Source organism: Filicampus tigris, chromosome 20 (assembly GCF_054856515.1).
Source record: "Filicampus tigris isolate MCC_2025a chromosome 20, RoL_Ftig_1.0, whole genome shotgun sequence".
Classification (NCBI taxonomy): domain Eukaryota; kingdom Metazoa; phylum Chordata; class Actinopteri; order Syngnathiformes; family Syngnathidae; genus Filicampus; species Filicampus tigris.
Window position 1 is genome coordinate 10,450,888 of NC_141236.1, and position 21,613 is coordinate 10,472,500.

General features: G+C 39.6%; 2 protein-coding genes across 5 annotated transcripts; one reads left to right on the plus strand and one right to left on the minus strand.

The window, feature by feature from the left end:
- The first annotated feature begins 118 nt into the window (after nt 1–118).
- On the plus strand, nt 119–13,823 carry LOC147128269 (uncharacterized). Of its 3 annotated transcripts, XR_015083887.1 has the most exons (6): nt 119–281; nt 1,432–1,492; nt 1,910–1,953; nt 2,262–2,376; nt 4,979–5,058; nt 12,222–13,823. XR_015083887.1 is itself a non-coding variant. In XM_086018940.1 (5 exons), the coding sequence occupies exons 1-5, from the start codon at nt 180–182 to the stop codon at nt 5,002–5,004; spliced, it is 348 nt and encodes a 115-aa protein (XP_085875066.1). In that variant the 5' UTR covers nt 119–179; the 3' UTR covers nt 5,005–9,496. The 3 variants fall into 3 exon arrangements, 1 of the variants encoding a protein (XP_085875066.1); XR_015083888.1 differs by lacking the exons at nt 4,979–5,058; nt 12,222–13,823 and adding an exon at nt 2,448–3,531; XM_086018940.1 differs by lacking the exon at nt 12,222–13,823 and having other exon boundaries at nt 4,979–9,496.
- LOC147128270 (interleukin-6 receptor subunit beta-like) lies at nt 3,984–11,921 on the minus strand. Of its 2 annotated transcripts, XM_086018939.1 has the most exons (15): nt 11,567–11,918; nt 11,020–11,289; nt 10,418–10,547; nt 10,160–10,344; nt 9,966–10,078; nt 8,738–8,897; nt 8,574–8,656; nt 8,270–8,486; nt 7,242–7,409; nt 6,911–7,012; nt 6,699–6,842; nt 6,467–6,607; nt 5,555–5,639; nt 5,277–5,358; nt 3,984–4,550 (listed from the first exon to the last, which is right to left on the minus strand). In XM_086018939.1, exons 1-15 carry the CDS (start codon nt 11,631–11,633, stop codon nt 4,161–4,163), a joined length of 2,337 nt encoding a protein of 778 aa, XP_085875065.1. In that variant the 5' UTR covers nt 11,634–11,918; the 3' UTR covers nt 3,984–4,160. The 2 variants fall into 2 exon arrangements, with proteins under 2 accessions (XP_085875065.1, XP_085875064.1); XM_086018938.1 differs by having other exon boundaries at nt 8,574–8,897; nt 11,567–11,921.
- Nucleotides 13,824–21,613: the final 7,790 nt, after the last annotated feature.

Sequence of the window (21,613 nt, forward strand, 5' to 3'; positions counted from 1 at the left end):
GTTTTATTTATTTTTTATTTTTTTTAAATGTAAGTGGAAAAGACTTGATTAGGGTGGTACTGGTAGTTTATAGTCTGTATTATTAGTTGGTTCGTGATGACCAATAGGTGGCGGCAATGTGCATTGTTTGACAACCGCCATAAAACTACTCGAAGAAGAAGAGATGAAAATAACTAAGAATGAGCCATAGAAATAGCAATATCTCTGCTCTCCATGCATTAAACATGAGGAAAACGTTAACGACGTTATTTCTGCTCTCCATATTCACAGTCGATAAATCGGTAAGATTGACTTTGCTTGACTCAGAGACGTTTTTAAACGCCTCATTTTCGTACTCGTAGATTCTTCTCATTTCCTTAAATCACTTGAGTACGTATCGACCACACACTGGCATTAATCTAACGCAATATATTTTAATATTGTGCTATTAGTGCTGTAGAGCTGTACTAGGTCATACTGATTGTAACACTTTCCTCTCGTCTAGCGAAATAATCTGAGGCAACTTCAGACCACCACACAATAGCCGTTGCTAAAATAATACCTACATGAAGGTGTCAGTCAAAAGTGTTATCTTAAAAAGATATTCGATACAGTTCTTGTATCTTGTCAACTGTGGTACTTTATGTAATTTCTGCATTCTTAGGAGATGTGAGAGTAAGTCTGACCGAACCACCTACATGTTTGTTGTTTTTAGAAGGAAGTAAAATTTCTCTACAACAGACGTGAACCTCTTAACGTGAATTTGAAGACGAAAGTAACATTTCTACACACCACGGTGCTTTCATTAGGGCGTCTGTCTCACAGTTCGAAGGTTTGGGGTTCTAATCTCGCTACGGCCTACCTACAAGTATCTGGGTGGAGTTTTCATAGTTTCCACGTTCTTGCGTGGTTTTCTGCTATATTTGGTGAGCCGGGTATTTGGACCATCTGTTCCCTGCATTCCAAAATTTGGTGGTGTATCATTTTCCCTGGAAAAAATATTTGTTGAAGGTCGCATAACTAGTCAAGTTCAAGGTAAACATTTGCATTAATTGATATTTCATTGAGGACAATGAACCAATTCTGGTGATAATGATATGCCACATCACACATAATGTGTGTTTAGTCTTCCTAGCGCAAGAAATGTTGCCTCACCACTTAAACAAACCTGGTTGAGGAACATTGCATCCTCAGAAATTTGTTCCAGCATGCTAAATGCAAACCTAACCTCTTAGATCAACGGGATACTGAAAAAATACGCAAATGCTCTGTGATTAAAATTACTACTGAGGACCTCATGCAAATGAGGGGACGATCCAAGATATCATAAAGATTGAGTTGGGTGGCTCATGCACCTGAGACGTGATGTATTTCTCTATTGCCCTACTATGAAAATTTGAATTGTTGCCTGATGTCTTTATTTCTTGACCATTATTCCCTTCATTGCATTAGTTTTGTGACGCGACTGAAGACCTCGCTGGATCAGGCTACAACCAGGACAGTGCCGAAGACGGTAATACTTGATCTCCATTACCTAAAATCAGTATTATAATCCTCCTAGTAACATGCAAATTACTCTTCTGTTTTAATTACACAGATGCATCTTAAAAGTTTATGTCAATAGTTCAAAATGCGAAATTCATGTTCTAAATTAACACATTTTCTAACCTTTTATGTTTGAAAAATCATGCTCATGGTTGTTTTTTATATATAAAATAAAAATGTGTTAATGTATTTTTGAAAAAAAAAATGTAAAAAGAAAAATCAAATCATAAAAATTATAGTAAATAAAATAATGAAACATTTCACTTGGCGCGCACAGTAATACTGGCCATTTTACTTACTTTATGAACCCACAGGGAAAAAAAGAACACTGCTACATCATTCACATTGAGATTATGCTAATTGTATGTCACCCTTTCTCCACCAGGTTACAATACAATGGAGGAAGAGTTGGACAACAAAGCCAAACAAGTATGACTTGTATTACATGTTGTATGCATGTTTATTTACAATTTAACGCGGGGTTAGGCTCGCACGTTACAAGTTGTCTTAGCAAAGAGCTTCTTGATAAATATTTTTGGAATACGTCAAATGCCGTTATGCTACTATGATGCAGTAGTATCTTGACTTGCAAATTTAATTTGTTTAGTGACCGAGCGCTGTAGCACTTTATATTACACCGGGTTTGGGACCGTAAGGTGGGTTTTGAGCTGAGGGTTTTATAAACTTTTTTGCTTCAATTAAGCCAAATCAAGTGTAATATTAAGTTTGTCTTTCAGGGTGGTTCTGAATTTAGCTTGAATCAGTTAAAAGATCTTGCCCAAGAAACAGAGTCAGCCATTTTTACAGAAGGGAAACACAAGAGCTTCTTGGAGAAAGCAGACGTTGTTACAGGTACTATAACTGTATTTGTTATTTTTGGTCGACAAAGAAATGTATATTCAAATGTTTTGTTTTATGCACAGCTATTGTTGCAGGGGTAGTTTTGGGTGCGGTGTTTGCCACCGTATCGGCAGCCATATGGATCTTCAGATGGCATAAATATGGCAACGGAAGATACGCAGGCCAGGAAACAACCTCATATCTTTAATAGAGCTGGATCATTCTACCCATATGAAATGACTTATTTCATGAAGCTCATCTGAACATATTCAGTGCAGTCAATATCTTTTCATACAACTGGCTCAATGGTAGAATTAAGAGAACACAAATACTGGTGTATATATATATATATATATATATATATATATATATATATATATATATATATATATATATATATATATATATATATACACGCACACACAGTATATAAAAATGTATGCGTGAGTGTACACACACACACACATATATATACTTACAGTATATACCAGGAATGTACATTGTAGCTTAAAAAAAAACAAAAAAACATTATTTTTTTTAAGAATAAGTACTTGCTGTGTTTAATGTACCCCAAATCCATCCTTGTAAATGAATGTGTATATTTAAATGTGAAGTTTCTGTGATTGTATGGTAAGTCATGGGACTGCTTATTTTTATTTTTTTTATTTTTAAAGCATTTTACCACTAGCACTGACAAACTTAACTTTTTTTATTGCACTAAATTGACACGCATCGGTGAGTGAAGGAATAGGAGTGTGAAAGGAGTGTGATCTGAACTGCGTGACTTACTATATTGTCTTTGGGCGTGGAGCTGCAGAGCGGAACCACAAAACAGCCAGTCAAAAAAGGTTTGTAATTTCTTATACATGCCACAAGGATGTCGACAAAGTATCCCCCCTCCCATTAGCGTAGACAATCCTCTGGAGGCTCCTCCCCTCAGGTCGACATATTTTTCCGGCCGCAAGATAGCACCCAAGGAGTCTTTTATATGTTTTTCTGCAAATTACCGACTTCCATAAAACTGTGCTAATAGGATGAATTTTGGAACAGTAAATATGTGTACATTTTTGTCAGGGAGTCTTCTAAACTCAGGGAAATTGTTGTGGCATTCTATGCACTTGTTGCAGCAGATTTACCATGAGCAAATAAAAAGGAGTGGAAACAGCATTTTCTTTTTGTTTTATATTGTCTTATTGAATTTTGTGCAGCAACTTTTTTTTCCCAGACCATGCTTTGAGATTTATAGGATAGCCGCTTTTTTTTTTTTTTTTTTACAAATACAATAATATTGTCAATATTATAATATCACTTTCACATGCAAGTAACTAGTAATATGTAATTTATTACTTTTTAGAACTTGCCCTACACTGATTATAAAATCCGTAAATTATGCGTTATGTGACGCACTAAATATTTTTTGGGTGGTACTTGGTGTAAAAAGTTAGACAGCCACTGTCTAAAGTGATAAAACGAAGAGTTCAGTTAATCCCATGGTTTTTTCCCCCCAAATTGGAGAGTCTGAGCATTTACAAGTGAACATGTGACAGACAACCTGTACTTGGGGGGAAAATACACATGAATCCCGTTTTATAAAATTAGAGGACACACAGGACTATTAATAGTTTTTCAACACTTTAATCAATTCACGCATAAAATAATCTGCACTGTTATCACTGTACAACAACATTTCGATCAGTCCGGCATGCATTTCAGCATGCATATTACATTAAACCACACACATGATACATTATAGTATAGTAGCTTGAATGTATATTATGGAACGTTTTCCGTCTTTCTCACCTGCCCTGGTCTTGCTCAAACATATCCACAGTAACATACATGGCGAGTGATGCTGTCAATTGCTGATGTTTGACTGGAAGGAGACACTGACAATCTTTCCCAGTACTTTGGGTGGGGCTTTCGACAGAACTCTGGCTTCGGTATGGGCTTAATTGACCGCTGCCCTCAGAGAGCAGAGTCGTGCATTCTCTGGAAGGAGACCGAGTCAATGTCTCTTCGGCTTCATCCGGTTTCTCGTTGTGTGCGTCCGGCTTTGCGGTAAAAGCAGGGATGCCGTATTCGTCCCGGTTGCTATCAGGGGTGGAAGTGAGCCAGGATTCCTCCATGTAGACGCGTGCGCAGAGGCTTTCTGACGGGTAGTTGAATAGCCGGAAAGGGAACATCCCCTGTGGACGGGGCAGGGGTTTGTAATGTTTATTTTTGTATGGAAAAAAAATAAAATAAATAACACTCAATAATATTGTTCTTTATAAAAACACAGCATTGACAATTACATACATTTAAAAAGAATGAAGCATTTTTGGTCACATTGTGTCACATGAATGGTAATTGTGCTGTGGGACGTCTCAGCTCCTTCCAATTCATCAGTACGGCACTGACATTAGTTGTTCTTTGCAGAGGATAAAGAATATATTACTGAGTACTATTATGTTGTCTGTTGCTGCACTGCTTGTGTTTAATCAATTACTTACACGGTTGTAGCACCACATAATAGATGTTATTTAGTGTTCGCATGAAGATAGCAGATTGAAAGGCTAAGCTAATTTCAAATGTACAAATGGTAATTCTCTTTGTTTTATGTTTACTTTGACAGGAAACCTCGACTTGGAGTGTCACTAAACAGCTTGAAGCCTCTTTTTTGAAGAATGTGCTGAAGTGTTACATGATGGCGAGGTGGGCAAAAAATCGCTGAACGACAGCTCATGTCTTGTAAAATCGTCTCTTACATGATCGCAAGACTTATTTCAACTCGTGGGTCTGCATAGAACGTATTCTTGAAAAAAAAAAATGTTTGTGTTGACTTCGCCCACTTTAAGATGATTCATTTGTGGACACCTTTTGCCAATTTAATATGCTGTAATACTTCAGTTTTACTATTCTACTAAATTCACCTTTTGATGGCCTCCTGAAGGCCACAGCGCCACAGAACTGAGGCCCGGGTTCGGAAGAGGCGTCTGCAGGAATTTCCTATACCTAAGACACGGGGAGGGAAATGCCTTGTTAATGACCGATTGTTGTTGAAATCGCCAGTTGTCTATGTGTAAGGCAAGCGGAGCGCTACTTGGGAAGTCGTAGCAGCTTCGGAAACAATGTAACCCCAGCCGGCTACATGTTAAAGAAACACGGGACAATTGGTCGTTTTTTCTTATCACATATAGAAAACACTTACTGTATAGCGCAGCATAACCCCGCGGATAACACCAGGACTATAATGATGCTTCCGATGACACAAAGTTTTGTGATGAAACTTGGATCTATCAAAGGAAGACCACATTTGTTATGTTGCCTTCGACTGCTAAAAAAAACAAATCACTTTTAGCTTTTCTATAATGGCATTTATTTATTACTTTCGGGGCAAGTGGTGCACGGATCCACCACATTTATCAGATTGCGTAATCCCAAATAAAGTTCAGTTGTTCTAGTGTGTCTCCTGAAAGTTTTGCGCTAACACCTACTTATAGGCCCATGAACCTTTAGGCAAGAAATTCGAAATCCCCATAAGTGCTAGCACAAAACCTTCAAGCTTCTGATATAAGCCTACTTGAACAGCTGAACTTTATTTCGGGTTAATCAGAGGCACAAAGCGGTGGTAGTTGTGTGCTGACTCTGAAACGTCTGAAACTGATTGATTATAAAAGGGTGTGCGCCCTCGTGCAACCACATTATTTCAGTTGTTTATTTGAAATTCCCCTCTCGAAAAAGATTTCAAACAAGTTTCGTAAAGGTTCTACTGTAATTCGCATGAATGACAGAAAACGTTCTGAAATGATTTATCTTGGTCGAATTTTTTTATAGTACAAAAACTCAGCGTTTGAAAAGGGACGTCGTTTTTTTGTTTTTTTTTATAGCCGGCCTGTCACCCACTCTTCCTTTTTTTTTTTTTTTATAGCCGGCCTGTCACCCACTCTTCCCTTTTTTTTTTAACCCCATGACTCACACTGGTGCCGGTGCGTCATTAGCAAGTAAATCGAGTTTAAGGGGATTCCGTGTCTTTACCAAATAAGCAAAGGGACAAACAGACAAGAGGTCAAGTAGTTTCCCATCACTCACCAACATGAGAAACGATGACAAAGTTACTTACCAAATCGTTTTGTATTAAAGTGCCTTACGTTGCTTTCAATAGAGCCACTTAGCGCAACAGCCCTGACGTACATGCTGTATTGGGTGTAGGGAATCAGATCCTTCAAAAGAATGTCCCGTTTTGTAGCATTCACTGTCATATCTGGAAGGGACACATTGTAAAAAAAAAAAAAAGGTTTAAAAACTTGTATATGTTAGAAGAAATGAACAGCAAGTGGCTAAGGTGAACTTACTGAGCTTTACTCCCTGTCCCGTTCCATAGAAAACAATGTAGTGGACAATGATGCTGCCGCACACATCCTGGCGCTCCATATCCCATCTCACAAGGGCGCTTTTGTCCCCAACCGTGACCTCGATGCTGGAGAAATTTGCTGCAGCTGTCGAGAGCGTAGCCAAATTTAAACATCAAGTACGCATAGGGACTTACTGAACAATATATTCGAACCTGAGACTGACGTGCAGATCTGCAAGGCCTGGGTGCCGAGGCCCGTCTTGTCACCGAACAGCGGCGTGACTGTGACGTTGTACGGCTTTTTATCCAAAAGTCCTGAAAGGAAGATAAACGTTTCAAAATTAAGAGTAGCGTACGACAATGATGTCACCGAGAGTCAATGACTTCTTCCTGTTAATGCACCGTCGATAATAATGCATTCTAGTTGGTGAAACGTTAGACTAATGGTCAAGCAATTTTTACACAACCAACATGATCTTTTTTTTTTTTTTTTTTAAACATTTATTATCATTACAGTCCCTCCATGAACGCTTTTCTCGCCTACCCGACAGCGTAGTGCTGGTGGAATTGCTTTCCTTCCAGTCGTAGCGATGCCCATCGTGGGTCCAGTCGATCATGTAACCGCTGACAAGCTGAGAAGGAGCGTCCCAGCTGACAAAAATATCACCGTTGCGGGTTGACGTTTGCATATTTGCAACTCGAGGGAGGCCGGCTAAAGACAAGTCAAACCGATAAATCAAAGATTGGATAAATGAAGAGTGAGTGAGAGTGCTACAGGTGCCGCAACGACGAGGCACTCTAAAGCAGCCACCCCGGCAGACTGTCTGAACGGATGATGCATTTTCAGGGTGCAAGGTTATTGTAGTTAACCGAAGCGAATGAAATACTGGCGGGGGAGAAAAAAAAACATTTTCCTTAACGAAATGAAATAAAATAAAAATGAGAGTGCTTTAAAAAAAAAAAAAAAAAAAAAAAAAGTTGTCTCTGCATCTCTTTCAATTAATACACATGAGCTTTCGGGTGTTAATTTGTACTGTATTTGTATTTATATATAAAACTTAATACTAAAATGAAGCATGTTAAGAGGAAAAAAAAAAGTAACAAACCCACTCTAAACACTAATCAAAACCAAATGAAAAAAAGTCCAAATGAAATAAGAACTAAATATAACGACAAATCCGAAGCGATAATAACTATGGCAGGCATAGCTAGCTAGCTAACTGCACGTCGCAAATGTGTCGGATAACTGCTAGCTGCTAATGAAGGCGCTCGGTTCTTAAATAGTGGTGGAGGGGCAGCTCAGGCCGGACGCCGATGTCTGTCACGTTTCAGGTACGCCCCCCCCCCCCCCCCCCCCAAAAAAATCGGGACAGTTGGAACGCAATAACGCCGCGATTGCGTATTGCGTAATATCATTTATCTTCAAACACGTACAGTGCATTCAGAAACCACTGAATTTGCTTGACAAGCTCTTTAAGTACCCGATAACCAGTGCTGTTTTCATTTCCTTCGAATATGTATTTTATACCTAATACAGAGCAGCATCGATGAATCGAGTCCATTAAAACTCACTTTCTCCAACAGCTGGCACATAAACCGAGTCGTGTGCCAGCAAGGCCTCGTTATGAAAGACTGTGAGCTTCACTCTGTATTCCTCGTCAGTCACAATAATAGTGCAAGGTGAATTCCCGCATAAAGTATGACTGTCGTTTCCTCGGGTCCCGTGGTCCTTGTAGGCAGACTGTTGGATAAAATATGTGAATGTGCCTTGGCACGCTGACGGAATCCCCTGTGAAGAAGTAGTGACGTATTATAAGGAGATGTTTTGTGGGGGCAACGTGCAAATATTTGGAGATGAACTGGAAAGCTTCCGTACCGTCCACATGGCATAAACCTTTCTTGTGCCGTTTTTGGCGGGTTCTGCTAGCTTCCTCCACAGGCGCAGCTTGATATTATTCTCTGACGGGATACGATAATGGTGGCAGTGTACAGTTTTGAGCGTTTTACTTTGAAGGAAAAACGCTTTCGGCCGGAACTTACTGTTTAGGTTGCTCAGAACGGTTTCCTCCCGGCTCCATTCGCTCCAGGGAGCTTTGTCCCAAGCGCAGCGGACTGAAACTTTGAAGTAAGTGCAGGACTCTCTGTTTTTGATGGTCATACTTCCTTTTTCTCCCGCTTCGAAAGACTTATTGCGCACCTCCTAGGGGAAAGACAAATGTTTTTCAGCAAAAAAAAAAGTACAGTGACATTTTAAAAATCGAGTCTAATGACATCATTGGCTTGACACAGATTGCTTATGATTAATTATGAGGGAGTGACTGAGATGCTGTAACTGACCAATTACTAGAACTGCACGTAGTGATTGACATCTTGACAAGTGAGTTTTTTTTTTGACCAAAATCATTGACTGTATGGCCCCACACTAAGGAACTCACAATTTACTTATATCACTCAATTTCACAATTGAATCAGTGTACTATAGAATATAGTCTTTTAGAATCCTTTTTTTTTTTTTTTCCCAGAACAGCGCAATCCGCTACACTACTTGCCTCTAATGTTAAAGCACCACTTTAATTTGATTTAATAGTTCGTCACCATCAAAAAGGAAAGCACAAATAAAGCGAGTGTCTAAACCACTTTTCGTTACCTCCGGTTTCCTTTTATGGCGAACCTGAAACACAAACCCAAACATTTTTTTTTTTCAAGAATATGTTCTATGCAAGCCCACTAGTTGAAACATGGCATTCTGATTAATTTTGCGTTTGTGGAATATAAGTTAAGCAGCAAAATGCACTTGTTTTTAGCCATCTCCGGGGGCGGCCATTTTGTCTTCTGTCGACTGCAAATGACATCACAACAGCTCACCACGACCAATCACGGCTGTCCTGTTTTCTGAATCTGAGCCGTGATTGGGCGTGGTGAGCGGTTGTGATGTCATTTTAAGTCGACAGAAGACAAAATGGGGATTTGATCTATCGAAAATACTGGTGGCGTCGGTACTTGGCACAAGTCAAGAGTTGAGTACTGCGTCTGAAAAATGTGGTCCCAAACATCCCTAATACATACGAAAGGACATGTTTTCGAGGGGGCGTCTGTGAAAGCGGTTGTGTTATGTCATGTTAAGTCGACAATTTTAAGACAAAATGGCCGCCCCCAGAGATGGTTAAAAACGAGTGGATGAACACTTATTCCACAAACGCAATATTTGTCAGAATTTCCTTTTTCAACTAGTGGGCCTGCATAGAACATATTCGAGTCGAGTCGGTACCTCATTATATTTAACTTGACAGTTGTGTTTTTTTGAGGTGCTGTCTGTGGTCCACGTAGCCAGTAGATGATCAGAGAAGGCCTGCAGGTTCAACTTTGGACGTCTAATTTGCACTAAAGAAACAGAACCATAAGTGAACATCAAATCAAGCCGAATGCCGTTAAGCATTTTTCAACGACGTTCGTGCGACTTACGTATGTGCCGGGGGATGATCTCGTAAGGGTCGGAGTCAACCTCCCATTGTTTGGTCTTCGCTCTCACCGTAACACTTTGTTTACCCGTCTGACTCACGCGACCCGACAGGTGCACATCTTCGGACGTGCATGTTCTTATTCGTTGTGAGCGGCATAACTCCAACGGGGAATTGGTTGACCGAGAGCTGCGAAAAAGGAAGGCGCATTTTTTAGTCACACGTGACTATTTTCATCGCCCGCGGGAAATATTTTACTCACATAAGTAGAGTGTAGTTTGTTTTCTCCGGGAACTGGGCACGATGCTCCCAAGTGCATGTGAAAAGCTCGGGTACACCCGCAATAGATTCGTTTTTGTAGTGCCAAATGCAGCTAATTTCAGTGGGTTTTGCTGTCAAAAAACAACATTAATTATTTTATCTTTGCTCACCTCCAGGAGGGGGAGGGGGGGGGGGGGGCGAGGTTGTCTACAGAATTCCAGAAAGGAGGTTCAACAAAAATCTGAGCTCCTAAACACCAAGTTGACTTACTCTGACATTGAAAACGCTTGCGTATTGGGCTCCATTTTTAAATATTATTATTCATAATTCATGTAGTAAATTATTAACCAATGATTTATCGACATCATATGCATATACGTGTGTGTGTGTGTGTGTATGTGTGTGCGTATGGGGTCGTGTATCCCTCCAATAAAAGCCGATTCGATACGTATCTCGATATATACGCTGCTATACGATTCGCTGGCGGTTTATTTGAAAGTGGAAGGATTACAGCACTGTTCCTTTTTCCACATAAGCCGTTTTCTGGATCGTCCCCAGGGTGCAGTATAAGGAAACAAAAAAGTTGCCGGTGGTGAGTCTTACAGTACGTTGTGACGGTGGTGCCGCCGAGTACTTCACTGGTATGGTCGCGGTGGCACCGCACTGTGGCTTTGAGCAGAGTGAAGTTCTTCAGGGTCACGACGTTATGCGTGGAGTTGATTGCGCTCGACCAGCTTTCATCCACGACTTTGCCGTTCAGCGTCCAGTACACGTTACTGTTGACGCAGAAGCTCTCGCACACCAACTGAGTATCCGATCCCACTTGGATGTATGGATCTTTGGGCACGACATTGCACATTTTCTTACTCCGCCCTGTGGGTGTCAGTCAAACGGCAGAATGCTAATTCATCCGCAGCATCAGTGTTATGAACAATAACCCGTGAGACCGTAGCGCTAGCCACTATCCCCACAGTGCTGGCCGCGCCGAATGCAATTCAAAAGAGCAACCCACCCCCCCCCCGCCAAAAAAATGCACATGTCGCAGGAACTCCAGTTTTGAACAATCGAAAGGCGTCGTTGCCCGGCGGAATTGTTTTGTCAGCGCTTCAGCATTGTCGCGTTGAGCTCGAGAAATGAAAGACGTTCTCACCTTCTAAAACGGAAGTCGCACAAGGGCCAATCAGAAGCAGTACGGGCAGAAAACAATACTTTCCCATATTCAGATCCAAGCATTTAAAGTCGAGAGCAATCCGTTTCGCGCATTTTGCCACCCATGTTCCCACAGATCCTCGTTTCAGCCGTCCGTCGCGGCGAGAGAAAATGAAGCAAACTGTTAGAGAAACAGGCGGTATTACCCAACTGGAAACATGGCAAGGCAACAGGAAGTGGTTCTCTCTCGCTCACTCGCTCTCGATTCTCCATTAATCCCCAGAGCAACACTAGAGAAAGACTGATTCTTCGCATTGAATGCATTAGTGATATGCCTCAAAGTGCCATGGAAAAAAGGAGTGGCACTTAATGCATCATGTTATAAACTGCACTCTGCTCAAAGGGTATAATATCATCTGATGACATATCACGTAACAATAGATTGCATACAGTAAATGCATAGCGCGTTTTAAAATGAACCCATTATCAGTCCATATATGGCTTTCAATACTAGTTTCAATGCAAGTTTTTCTTCTCATTCTTGCTGGAATAGAACAGTGCCAACCTTCTTCCATTTATAGATAATCGTCGTACTACTTAGAGATACTTTTTTGACCCTTTCCAGCTTCATGCAACTCAATCATTTTTAATTGTAGGTATTCTGAAAACTCTTTTGTGCAAGGCCCAGTTCAATATCAAGCCTCACCGCAGCCGGACTAAATGCGTCTCCTTTTAGGACCCAGAAGCTATCAAAATGCATCGGCCGCAGCCATGGAAGCATCACGCGTAAATGGATGATAGACGATGATAGACGATTACATAGACAAAGAAAAATGCGCTTCCGACTATTCCCTTACTTGTTGTCATTTTTTTTTTGCAAAACGATTGTCATTTTTTTTTTCGCAAAAAAACGCCTTACTATACTATGCATGCTCACTTTTTTTGCCAAAAAACAATTGTCATTTTTTTTTTTTTTAAAAAACCGTCTTATTATACCCTTACTATACATTGTCATTTTTTTCGCCAAAAAATAATTGTCTTTTTTTTTTTTTTTTTTTCAAAAAAACGCCTTACTATACTATACATTGTCACTTTTTTCACCAAAAAACAATTGTCATTTTTTTGGCAAAAAAAAAACCGTCTCATTATACCCTTACTATACATTGTCATTTTTTTCACAAAAATGATTGTCATTTTTTTGGGCAAAAAAAACGCCTTATTATACCCTTACTATACATTGTCATTTTTTTCGCAAAATGATTGTCATTTTTTTTTGCAAAAAAAACGCAATGTGCGTTGCGCGCCCACTATAAAGTGTCAAATGTGTAAAAAGTCAAAAATGTGTCTTTTTTGGGTGACTTTTTCCCTATATAGTGGGCGCGCAAGTGTCAAACGTGTAAAAAGTCAAAAATGTGTCATTTTTGGGTGACCTTTTCCCTATATAGTGGGCGCGCCCACTATAAAGTGTCAAATGTGTAAAAAGTCAAAAATGTGTCATTTTTGGGTGACTTTTTCCCTATATAGTGGGCGCGCCCACTATAAAGTGTCAAATGTGTAAAAAGTCAAAAATGTGTCTTTTTTGGGTGACTTTTTCCCTATATAGTGGGCGCGTGTTATGCACCCACTATAAAGTGTCAAATGTGTAAAAAGTCAAAAATGTGTAATTTTTAGGTGACTTTTTCCCTATATAGTGGGCGCGTGTTATGCACCCACTATAAAGTGTCAAATGTGTAAAAAGTCAAAAATGTGTCTTTTTTGGGTGACTTTTTCCCTATATAGTGGGCGCACAAGTGTCAAACGTGTAAAAAGTCAAAAATGTGTCATTTTTGGGTGACTTTTTCCCTATATAGTGGGCGCGTGTTGCGCACCCACTATAAAGTGTCAAATGTGTCAAAAGTCAAAAATGTGTCATTTTTAGGTGACTTTTTCCCTATATAGTGGGCGCGTGTTGTGCACCCACTAAAAAGTGTCAAATGTGTAAAAAGTCAAAAATGTGTCATTTTTAGGTGACTTTTTCCCTATATAGTGGGCGCGTGTTATGCACCCACTATAAAGTGTCAAATGTGTAAAAAGTCAAAAATGTGTCTTTTTTGGGTGACTTTTTCCCTATATAGTGGGCGCGCAAGTGTCAAACGTGTAAAAAGTCAAAAATGTGTCATTTTTGGGTGACTTTTTCCCTATATAGTGGGCGCGTGTTGCGCACCCACTATAAAGTGTCAAATGTGTAAAAAGTCAAAAATGTGTCATTTTCGGGTGACTTTTTCCCTATATAGTGGGCGCGCAACACGCGCCCACTATAAAGTGTCAAATGTGTAAAAAGTCAAAAATGTGTCTTTTTTGGGTGACTTTTTCCCTATATAGTGGGCGCACAAGTGTCAAACGTGTAAAAAGTCAAAAATGTGTCATTTTTGGGTGACTTTTTCCCTATATAGTGGGCGCGTGTTGCGCACCCACTATAAAGTGTCAAATGTGTAAAAAGTCAAAAATGTGTCATTTTTAGGTGACTTTTTCCCTATATAGTGGGCGCGTGTTGCGCACCCACTAAAAAGTGTCAAATGTGTAAAAAGTCAAAAATGTGTCATTTTTAGGTGACTTTTTCCCTATATAGTGGGCGCGTGTTGCGCACCCACTATAAAGTGTCAAATGTGTAAAGAGTCAAAAATGTGTCATTTTCAGGTGACTTTTTCCCTATATAGTGGGCGCGTGTTGCGCACCCACTATAAAGTGTCAAATGTGTAAAAAGTCAAAAATGTGTCATTTTCAGGTGACTTTTTCCCTATATAGTGGGCGCGCAACACGCGCCCACTATAAAGTGTCAAATGTGTAAAAAGTCAAAAATGTGTCTTTTTTGGGTGACTTTTTCCCTATATAGTGGGCGCGCAAGTGTCAAACGTGTAAAAAGTCAAAAATGTGTCATTTTTGGGTGACTTTTTCCCTATATAGTGGGCGCGTGTTGCGCACCCACTATAAAGTGTCAAATGTGTAAAAAGTCAAAAATGTGTCATTTTCGGGTGACTTTTTCCCTATATAGTGGGCGCGCAACACGCGCCCACTATAAAGTGTCAAATGTGTAAAAAGTCAAAAATGTGTCTTTTTTGGGTGACTTTTTCCCTATATAGTGGGCGCGCAAGTGTCAAACGTGTAAAAAGTCAAAAATGTGTCATTTTTGGATGACTTTTTCCCTATATAGTGGGCGCGTGTTGCGCACCCACTATAAAGTGTCAAATGTGTAAAAAGTCAAAAATGTGTCATTTTTGGGTGACTTTTTCCCTATATAGTGGGCGCGCAACACGCGCCCACTATAAAGTGTCAAATGTGTAAAAAGTCAAAAATGTGTCTTTTTTGGGTGACTTTTTCCCTATATAGTGGGCGCGCAAGTGTCAAACGTGTAAAAAGTCAAAAATGTGTCATTTTTGGATGACTTTTTCCCTATATAGTGGGCGCGTGTTGCGCACCCACTATAAAGTGTCAAATGTGTAAAAAGTCAAAAATGTGTCATTTTCGGGTGACTTTTTCCCTATAGAGTGGGCGCGCAACACGCGCCCACTATAAAGTGTCAAATGTGTAAAAAGTCAAAAATGTGTCTTTTTTGGGTGACTTTTTCCCTATATAGTGGGCGCGCAAGTGTCAAACGTGTAAAAAGTCAAAAATGTGTCATTTTTGGGTGACTTTTTCCCTATATAGTGGGCGCGTGTTGTGCACCGACTATAAAGTGTCAAATGTGTAAAAAGTCAAAAATGTGTCATTTTTAGGTGACTTTTTCCCTATATAGTGGGCGCGTGTTGCGCACCCACTATAAAGTGTCAAATGTGTAAAGTCAAAATTGTGTCATGTTCGGGTGACTTTTTCCCTATATAGTGGGCGCGTGTTGTGCACCGACTATAAAGTGTCAAATGTGTAAAAAGTCAAAAATGTGTCATTTTTAGGTGACTTTTTCCCTATATAGTGGGCGCGTGTTGCGCACCCACTATAAAGTGTCAAATGTGTAAAGTCAAAATTGTGTCATGTTCGGGTGACTTTTTCCCTATATAGTGGGCGCGTGTTGTGCACCGACTATAAAGTGTCAAATGTGTAAAAAGTCAAAAATGTGTCTTTTTTGGGTGACTTTTTCCCTATATAGTGGGCGCGCAAGTGTCAAACGTGTAAAAAGTCAAAAATGTGTCATTTTTGGGTGACTTTTTCCCTATATAGTGGGCGCGTGTTGTGCACCGACTATAAAGTGTCAAATGTGTAAAAAGTCAAAAATGTGTCATTTTTAGGTGACTTTTTCCCTATATAGTGGGCGCGTGTTGCGCACCCACTATAAAGTGTCAAATGTGTAAAGTCAAAATTGTGTCATGTTCGGGTGACTTTTTCCCTATATAGTGGGCGCGTGTTGTGCACCGACTATAAAGTGTCAAATGTGTAAAAAGTCAAAAATGTGTCATTTTTAGGTGACTTTTTCCCTATATAGTGGGCGCGTGTTGCGCACCCACTATAAAGTGTCAAATGTGTAAAGTCAAAATTGTGTCATGTTCGGGTGACTTTTTCCCTATATAGTGGGCGCGTGTTGTGCACCGACTATAAAGTGTCAAATGTGTAAAAAGTCAAAAATGTGTCATTTTTGGGTGACTATAAAGGGAAAAAGTCACCCGAAAATGACACAATTTTGACTTTACACATTTGACACTTTATAGTGGGCGCGTGTTGCGCGCCCACTATATAGGGAAAAAGTCACCCAAAAATGACACATTTTTGACTCTTTACACATTTGACACTTTATAGTGGGTGCGCAACACGCGCCCACTATATAGGGAAAAAGTCACCTGAAAATGACACATTTTTGACTTTTTACACATTTGACACTTTATAGTGGGTGCACAACACGCGCCCACTATATAGGGAAAAAGTCACCCAAAAATGACACATTTTTGACTCATTTTTTACTTTTTACACATTTGACACTTTATAGTGGGCGCGTGTTGCGCGCCCACTATATAGGGAAAAAGTCACCCGAAAATGACACATTTTTGACTTTTTACACATTTGACACTTTATAGTGGGCGCGCAACGCGAAAATGACACATTTTTGACTTCTTACACATTTGACACTTTATAGTGGGCGCGCGTTGCGCGCCCACTATATAGGGAAAAAGTCACCCTAAAATGATACATTTTTGACTTTTTACACATTTGACACTTTATAGTGGGCGCGCAACGCGAAAATGACACATTTTTGACTTCTTACACATTTGACACTTTATAGTGGGCGCGCGTTGCGCGCCCACTATATAGGGAAAAAGTCACCCTAAAATGATACATTTTTGACTTTTTACACATTTGACACTTTATAGTGGGCGCGCCCACTATATAGGGAAAAAGTCACCTGAAAATGACACATTTTTGACTTTTTACACATTTGACACTTTATAGTGGGCGCGCCCACTATATAGGGAAAAAGTCACCTGAAAATGACACATTTTTGACTTTTTACACATTTGACACTTTATAGTGGGTGTACAACACGCGCCCACTATATAGGGAAAAAGTCACCCAAAAATGACACATTTTTGACTCATTTTTTACTTTTTACACATTTGACACTTTATAGTGGGCGTGAAACATGCGCCCACTATATAGGGAAAAAGTCACCCTAAAATGATACATTTTTGACTTTTTACACATTTGACACTTTATAGTGGGCGCGCCCACTATATAGGGAAAAGGTCACCCAAAAATGACACATTTTTGACTTTTTACACGTTTGACACTTGCGCGCCCACTATATAGGGAAAAAGTCACCCAAAAAAGACACATTTTTGACTTTTTACACATTTGACACTTTATAGTGGGCGCGCCCACTATATAGGGAAAAAGTCACCTAAAAATGATACATTTTTGACTCTTTACACATTTGACACTTTATAGGGAAAAAGTCACCCTAAAATGATACATTTTTGACTTTTTACACATTTGACACTTTATAGTGGGCGCGCAACGCGCGCCCACTATATAGGGAAAAAGTCACCTAAAAATGACACATTTTTGACTTTTTACACATTTGACACTTTATAGTGGGCGCGCCCACTATATAGGGAAAAAGTCACCTGAAAATGACACATTTTTGACTTGCGCGCCCACTATATAGGGAAAAAGTCACCTAAAAATGACACATTTTTGACTTTTTACACATTTGACACTTTATAGTGGGCGCGCCCACTATATAGGGAAAAAGTCACCTGAAAATGACACATTTTTGACTTGCGCGCCCACTATATAGGGAAAAAGTCACCTAAAATGATACATTTTTGACTCTTTACACATTTGACACTTTATAGTGGGCGCGCGTAGCGCGCCCACTATATAGGGAAAAAGTCACCTAAAAATGACACATTTTTGACTTTTTACACATTTGACACTTTATAGTGGGCGCGCCCACTATATAGGGAAAAAGTCACCCAAAAATGACACATTTTTGACTCTTTACACATTTGACACTTTAAGTGTCAAATGTGGTGACTTTTTCCCTATAAAGTGGGCGCGCGTTGCGCGCCCACTATAAAGTGTCAAATGTGTAAAGAGTCAAAAATGTGTCATTTTTGGGTGACTTTTTCCCTATATAGTGGGCGCGCCCACTATAAAGTGTCAAATGTGTAAAAAGTCAAAAATGTGTCATTTTTAGGTGACTTTTTCCCTATATAGTGGGCGCGCGTAGCGCGCCCACTATAAAGTGTCAAATGTGTAAAGAGTCAAAAATGTATCATTTTTAGGTGACTTTTTCCCTATATAGTGGGCGCGCGTTGCGCGCCCACTATAAAGTGTCAAATGTGTAAAAAGTCAAAAATGTGTCTTTTTTAGGTGACTTTTTCCCTATATAGTGGGCGCGCGTTGCGCGTTGCGCGCCCACTATAAAGTGTCAAATGTGTAAAGATTCAAAAATGTGTCATTTTTAGGTGACTTTTTCCCTATATAGTGGGCGCGCGTTGCGCGCCCACTATAAAGTGTCAAATGTGTAAAAAGTCAAAAATGTGTCTTTTTTGGGTGACTTTTTCTCTATATAAGTGTCAAATGTGTAAAGAGTCAAAAATGTATCATTTTTAGGTGACTTTTTCCCTATATAGTGGGCGCGCAACACGCGCCCACTATAAAGTGTCAAATGTGTAAAAAGTCAAAAATGTGTCATTTTTAGGTGACTTTTTCCCTATATAGTGGGCGCGCGTTGCGCGCCCACTATAAAGTGTCAAATGTGTAAAAAGTCAAAAATGTGTCTTTTTTGGGTAACTTTTTCTCTATATAAGTGTCAAATGTGTAAAGAGTCAAAAATGTATCATTTTTAGGTGACTTTTTCCCTATATAGTGGGCGCGCGTTGCACGCCCACTATAAAGTGTCAAATGTGTAAAGAGTCAAAAATGTGTCATTTTTGGGTGACTTTTTCCCTATATAGTGGGCGCGCCCACTATAAAGTGTCAAATGTGTAAAAAGTCAAAAATGTGTCATTTTTAGGTGACTTTTTCTCTATATAGTGGGCGCGCGTTGCGCGCCCACTATAAAGTGTCAAATGTGTAAAAAGTCAAAAATGTGTCATTTTTAGGTGACTTTTTCTCTATATAGTGGGCGCGCGTTGCGCGCCCACTATAAAGTGTCAGATGTGTAAAGATTCAAAAATGTGTCATTTTTAGGTGACTTTTTCCCTATATAGTGGGTGCGCGTTGCGCGCCCACTATAAAGTGTCAAATGTGTAAAAAGTCAAAAATGTGTTATTTTTAGGTGACTTTTTCCCTATATAGTGGGCGCGCAACGCGCGCCCACTATAAAGTGTCAAATGTGTAAAAAGTCAAAAATGTGTCTTTTTTGGGTGACTTTTTCTCTATATAAGTGTCAAATGTGTAAAGAGTCAAAAATGTATCATTTTTAGGTGACTTTTTCCCTATATAGTGGGCGCGCGTTGCGCGCCCACTATAAAGTGTCAAATGTGTAAAAAGTCAAAAATGTGTCATTTTTAGGTGACTTTTTCCCTATATAGTGGGCGCGCGTTGCGCGCCCACTATAAAGTGTCAAATGTGTAAAAAGTCAAAAATGTGTCATTTTTAGGTGACTTTTTCTCTATATAGTGGGCGCGCGTTGCGCGCCCACTATAAAGTGTCAAATGTGTAAAAAGTCAAAAATGTGTCATTTTTAGGTGACTTTTTCTCTATATAGTGGGCGCGCGTTGCGCGCCCACTATAAAGTGTCAGATGTGTAAAGATTCAAAAATGTGTCATTTTTAGGTGACTTTTTCCCTATATAGTGGGCGCGCGTTGCGCGCCCACTATAAAGTGTCAAATGTGTAAAAAGTCAAAAATGTGTCTTTTTTGGGTGACTTTTTCTCTATATAAGTGTCAAATGTGTAAAGAGTCAAAAATGTATCATTTTTAGGTGACTTTTTCCCTATATAGTGGGCGCGCAACGCGCGCCCACTATAAAGTGTCAAATGTGTAAAAAGTCAAAAATGTGTCATTTTTAGGTGACTTTTTCCCTATATAGTGGGCGCACGTTGCGCGCCCACTATAAAGTGTCAAATGTGTAAAAAGTCAAAAATGTGTCTTTTTTGGGTGACTTTTTCTCTATATAAGTGTCAAATGTGTAAAGAGTCAAAAATGTATCATTTTTAGGTGACTTTTTCCATATATAGTGGGCGCGCGTTGCGCGCCCACTATAAAGTGTCAAATGTGTAAAAAGTCAAAAATGTGTTATTTTTAGGTGACTTTTTCCCTATATAGTGGGCGCGCAACACGCGCCCACTATAAAGTGTCAAATGTGTAAAAAGTCAAAAATGTGTCATTTTTAGGTGACTTTTTCCCTATATAGTGGGCGCGCGTTGCGCGCCCACTATAAAGTGTCAAATGTGTAAAAAGTCAAAAATGTGTCATTTTTAGGTGACTTTTTACACATTTTTTTTACACATAAAGTGTCAAATGTGTAAAAAGTCAAAAATGTGTCATTTTTAGGTGACTTTTTCCCTATATAGTGGGCGCGCGTTGCGCGCCCACTATAAAGTGTCAAATGTGTAAAAAGTCAAAAATGTGTTATTTTTAGGTGACTTTTTCCCTATATAGTGGGCGCGCAACGCGCGCCCACTATAAAGTGTCAAATGTGTAAAAAGTCAAAAATGTGTCTTTTTTGGGTGACTTTTTCTCTATATAAGTGTCAAATGTGTAAAGAGTCAAAAATGTATCATTTTTAGGTGACTTTTTCCCTATATAGTGGGCGCGCGTTGCGCGCCCACTATAAAGTGTCAAATGTGTAAAAAGTCAAAAATGTGTCATTTTTAGGTGACTTTTTCCCTATATAGTGGGCGCGCGTTGCGCGCCCACTATAAAGTGTCAAATGTGTAAAAAGTCAAAAATGTGTTATTTTTAGGTGACTTTTTCCCTATATAGTGGGCGCGCAACGCGCGCCCACTATAAAGTGTCAAATGTGTAAAAAGTCAAAAATGTGTCTTTTTTGGGTGACTTTTTCTCTATATAAGTGTCAAATGTGTAAAGAGTCAAAAATGTGTCATTTTTAGGTGACTTTTTCCCTATATAGTGGGCGCGCGTTGCGCGCCCACTATAAAGTGTCAAATGTGTAAAAAGTCAAAAATGTGTCATTTTTAGGTGACTTTTTACACATTTTTTTTACACATAAAGTGTCAAATGTGTAAAAAGTCAAAAATGTGTCATTTTTAGGTGACTTTTTCCCTATATAGTGGGCGCGCGTTGCGCGCCCACTATAAAGTGTCAAATGTGTAAAAAGTCAAAAATGTGTTATTTTTAGGTGACTTTTTCCCTATATAGTGGGCGCGCAACGCGCGCCCACTATAAAGTGTCAAATGTGTAAAAAGTCAAAAATGTGTCTTTTTTGGGTGACTTTTTCTCTATATAAGTGTCAAATGTGTAAAGAGTCAAAAATGTATCATTTTTAGGTGACTTTTTCCCTATATAGTGGGCGCGCGTTGCGCGCCCACTATAAAGTGTCAAATGTGTAAAAAGTCAAAAATGTGTCATTTTTAGGTGACTTTTTCCCTATATAGTGGGCGCGCGTTGCGCG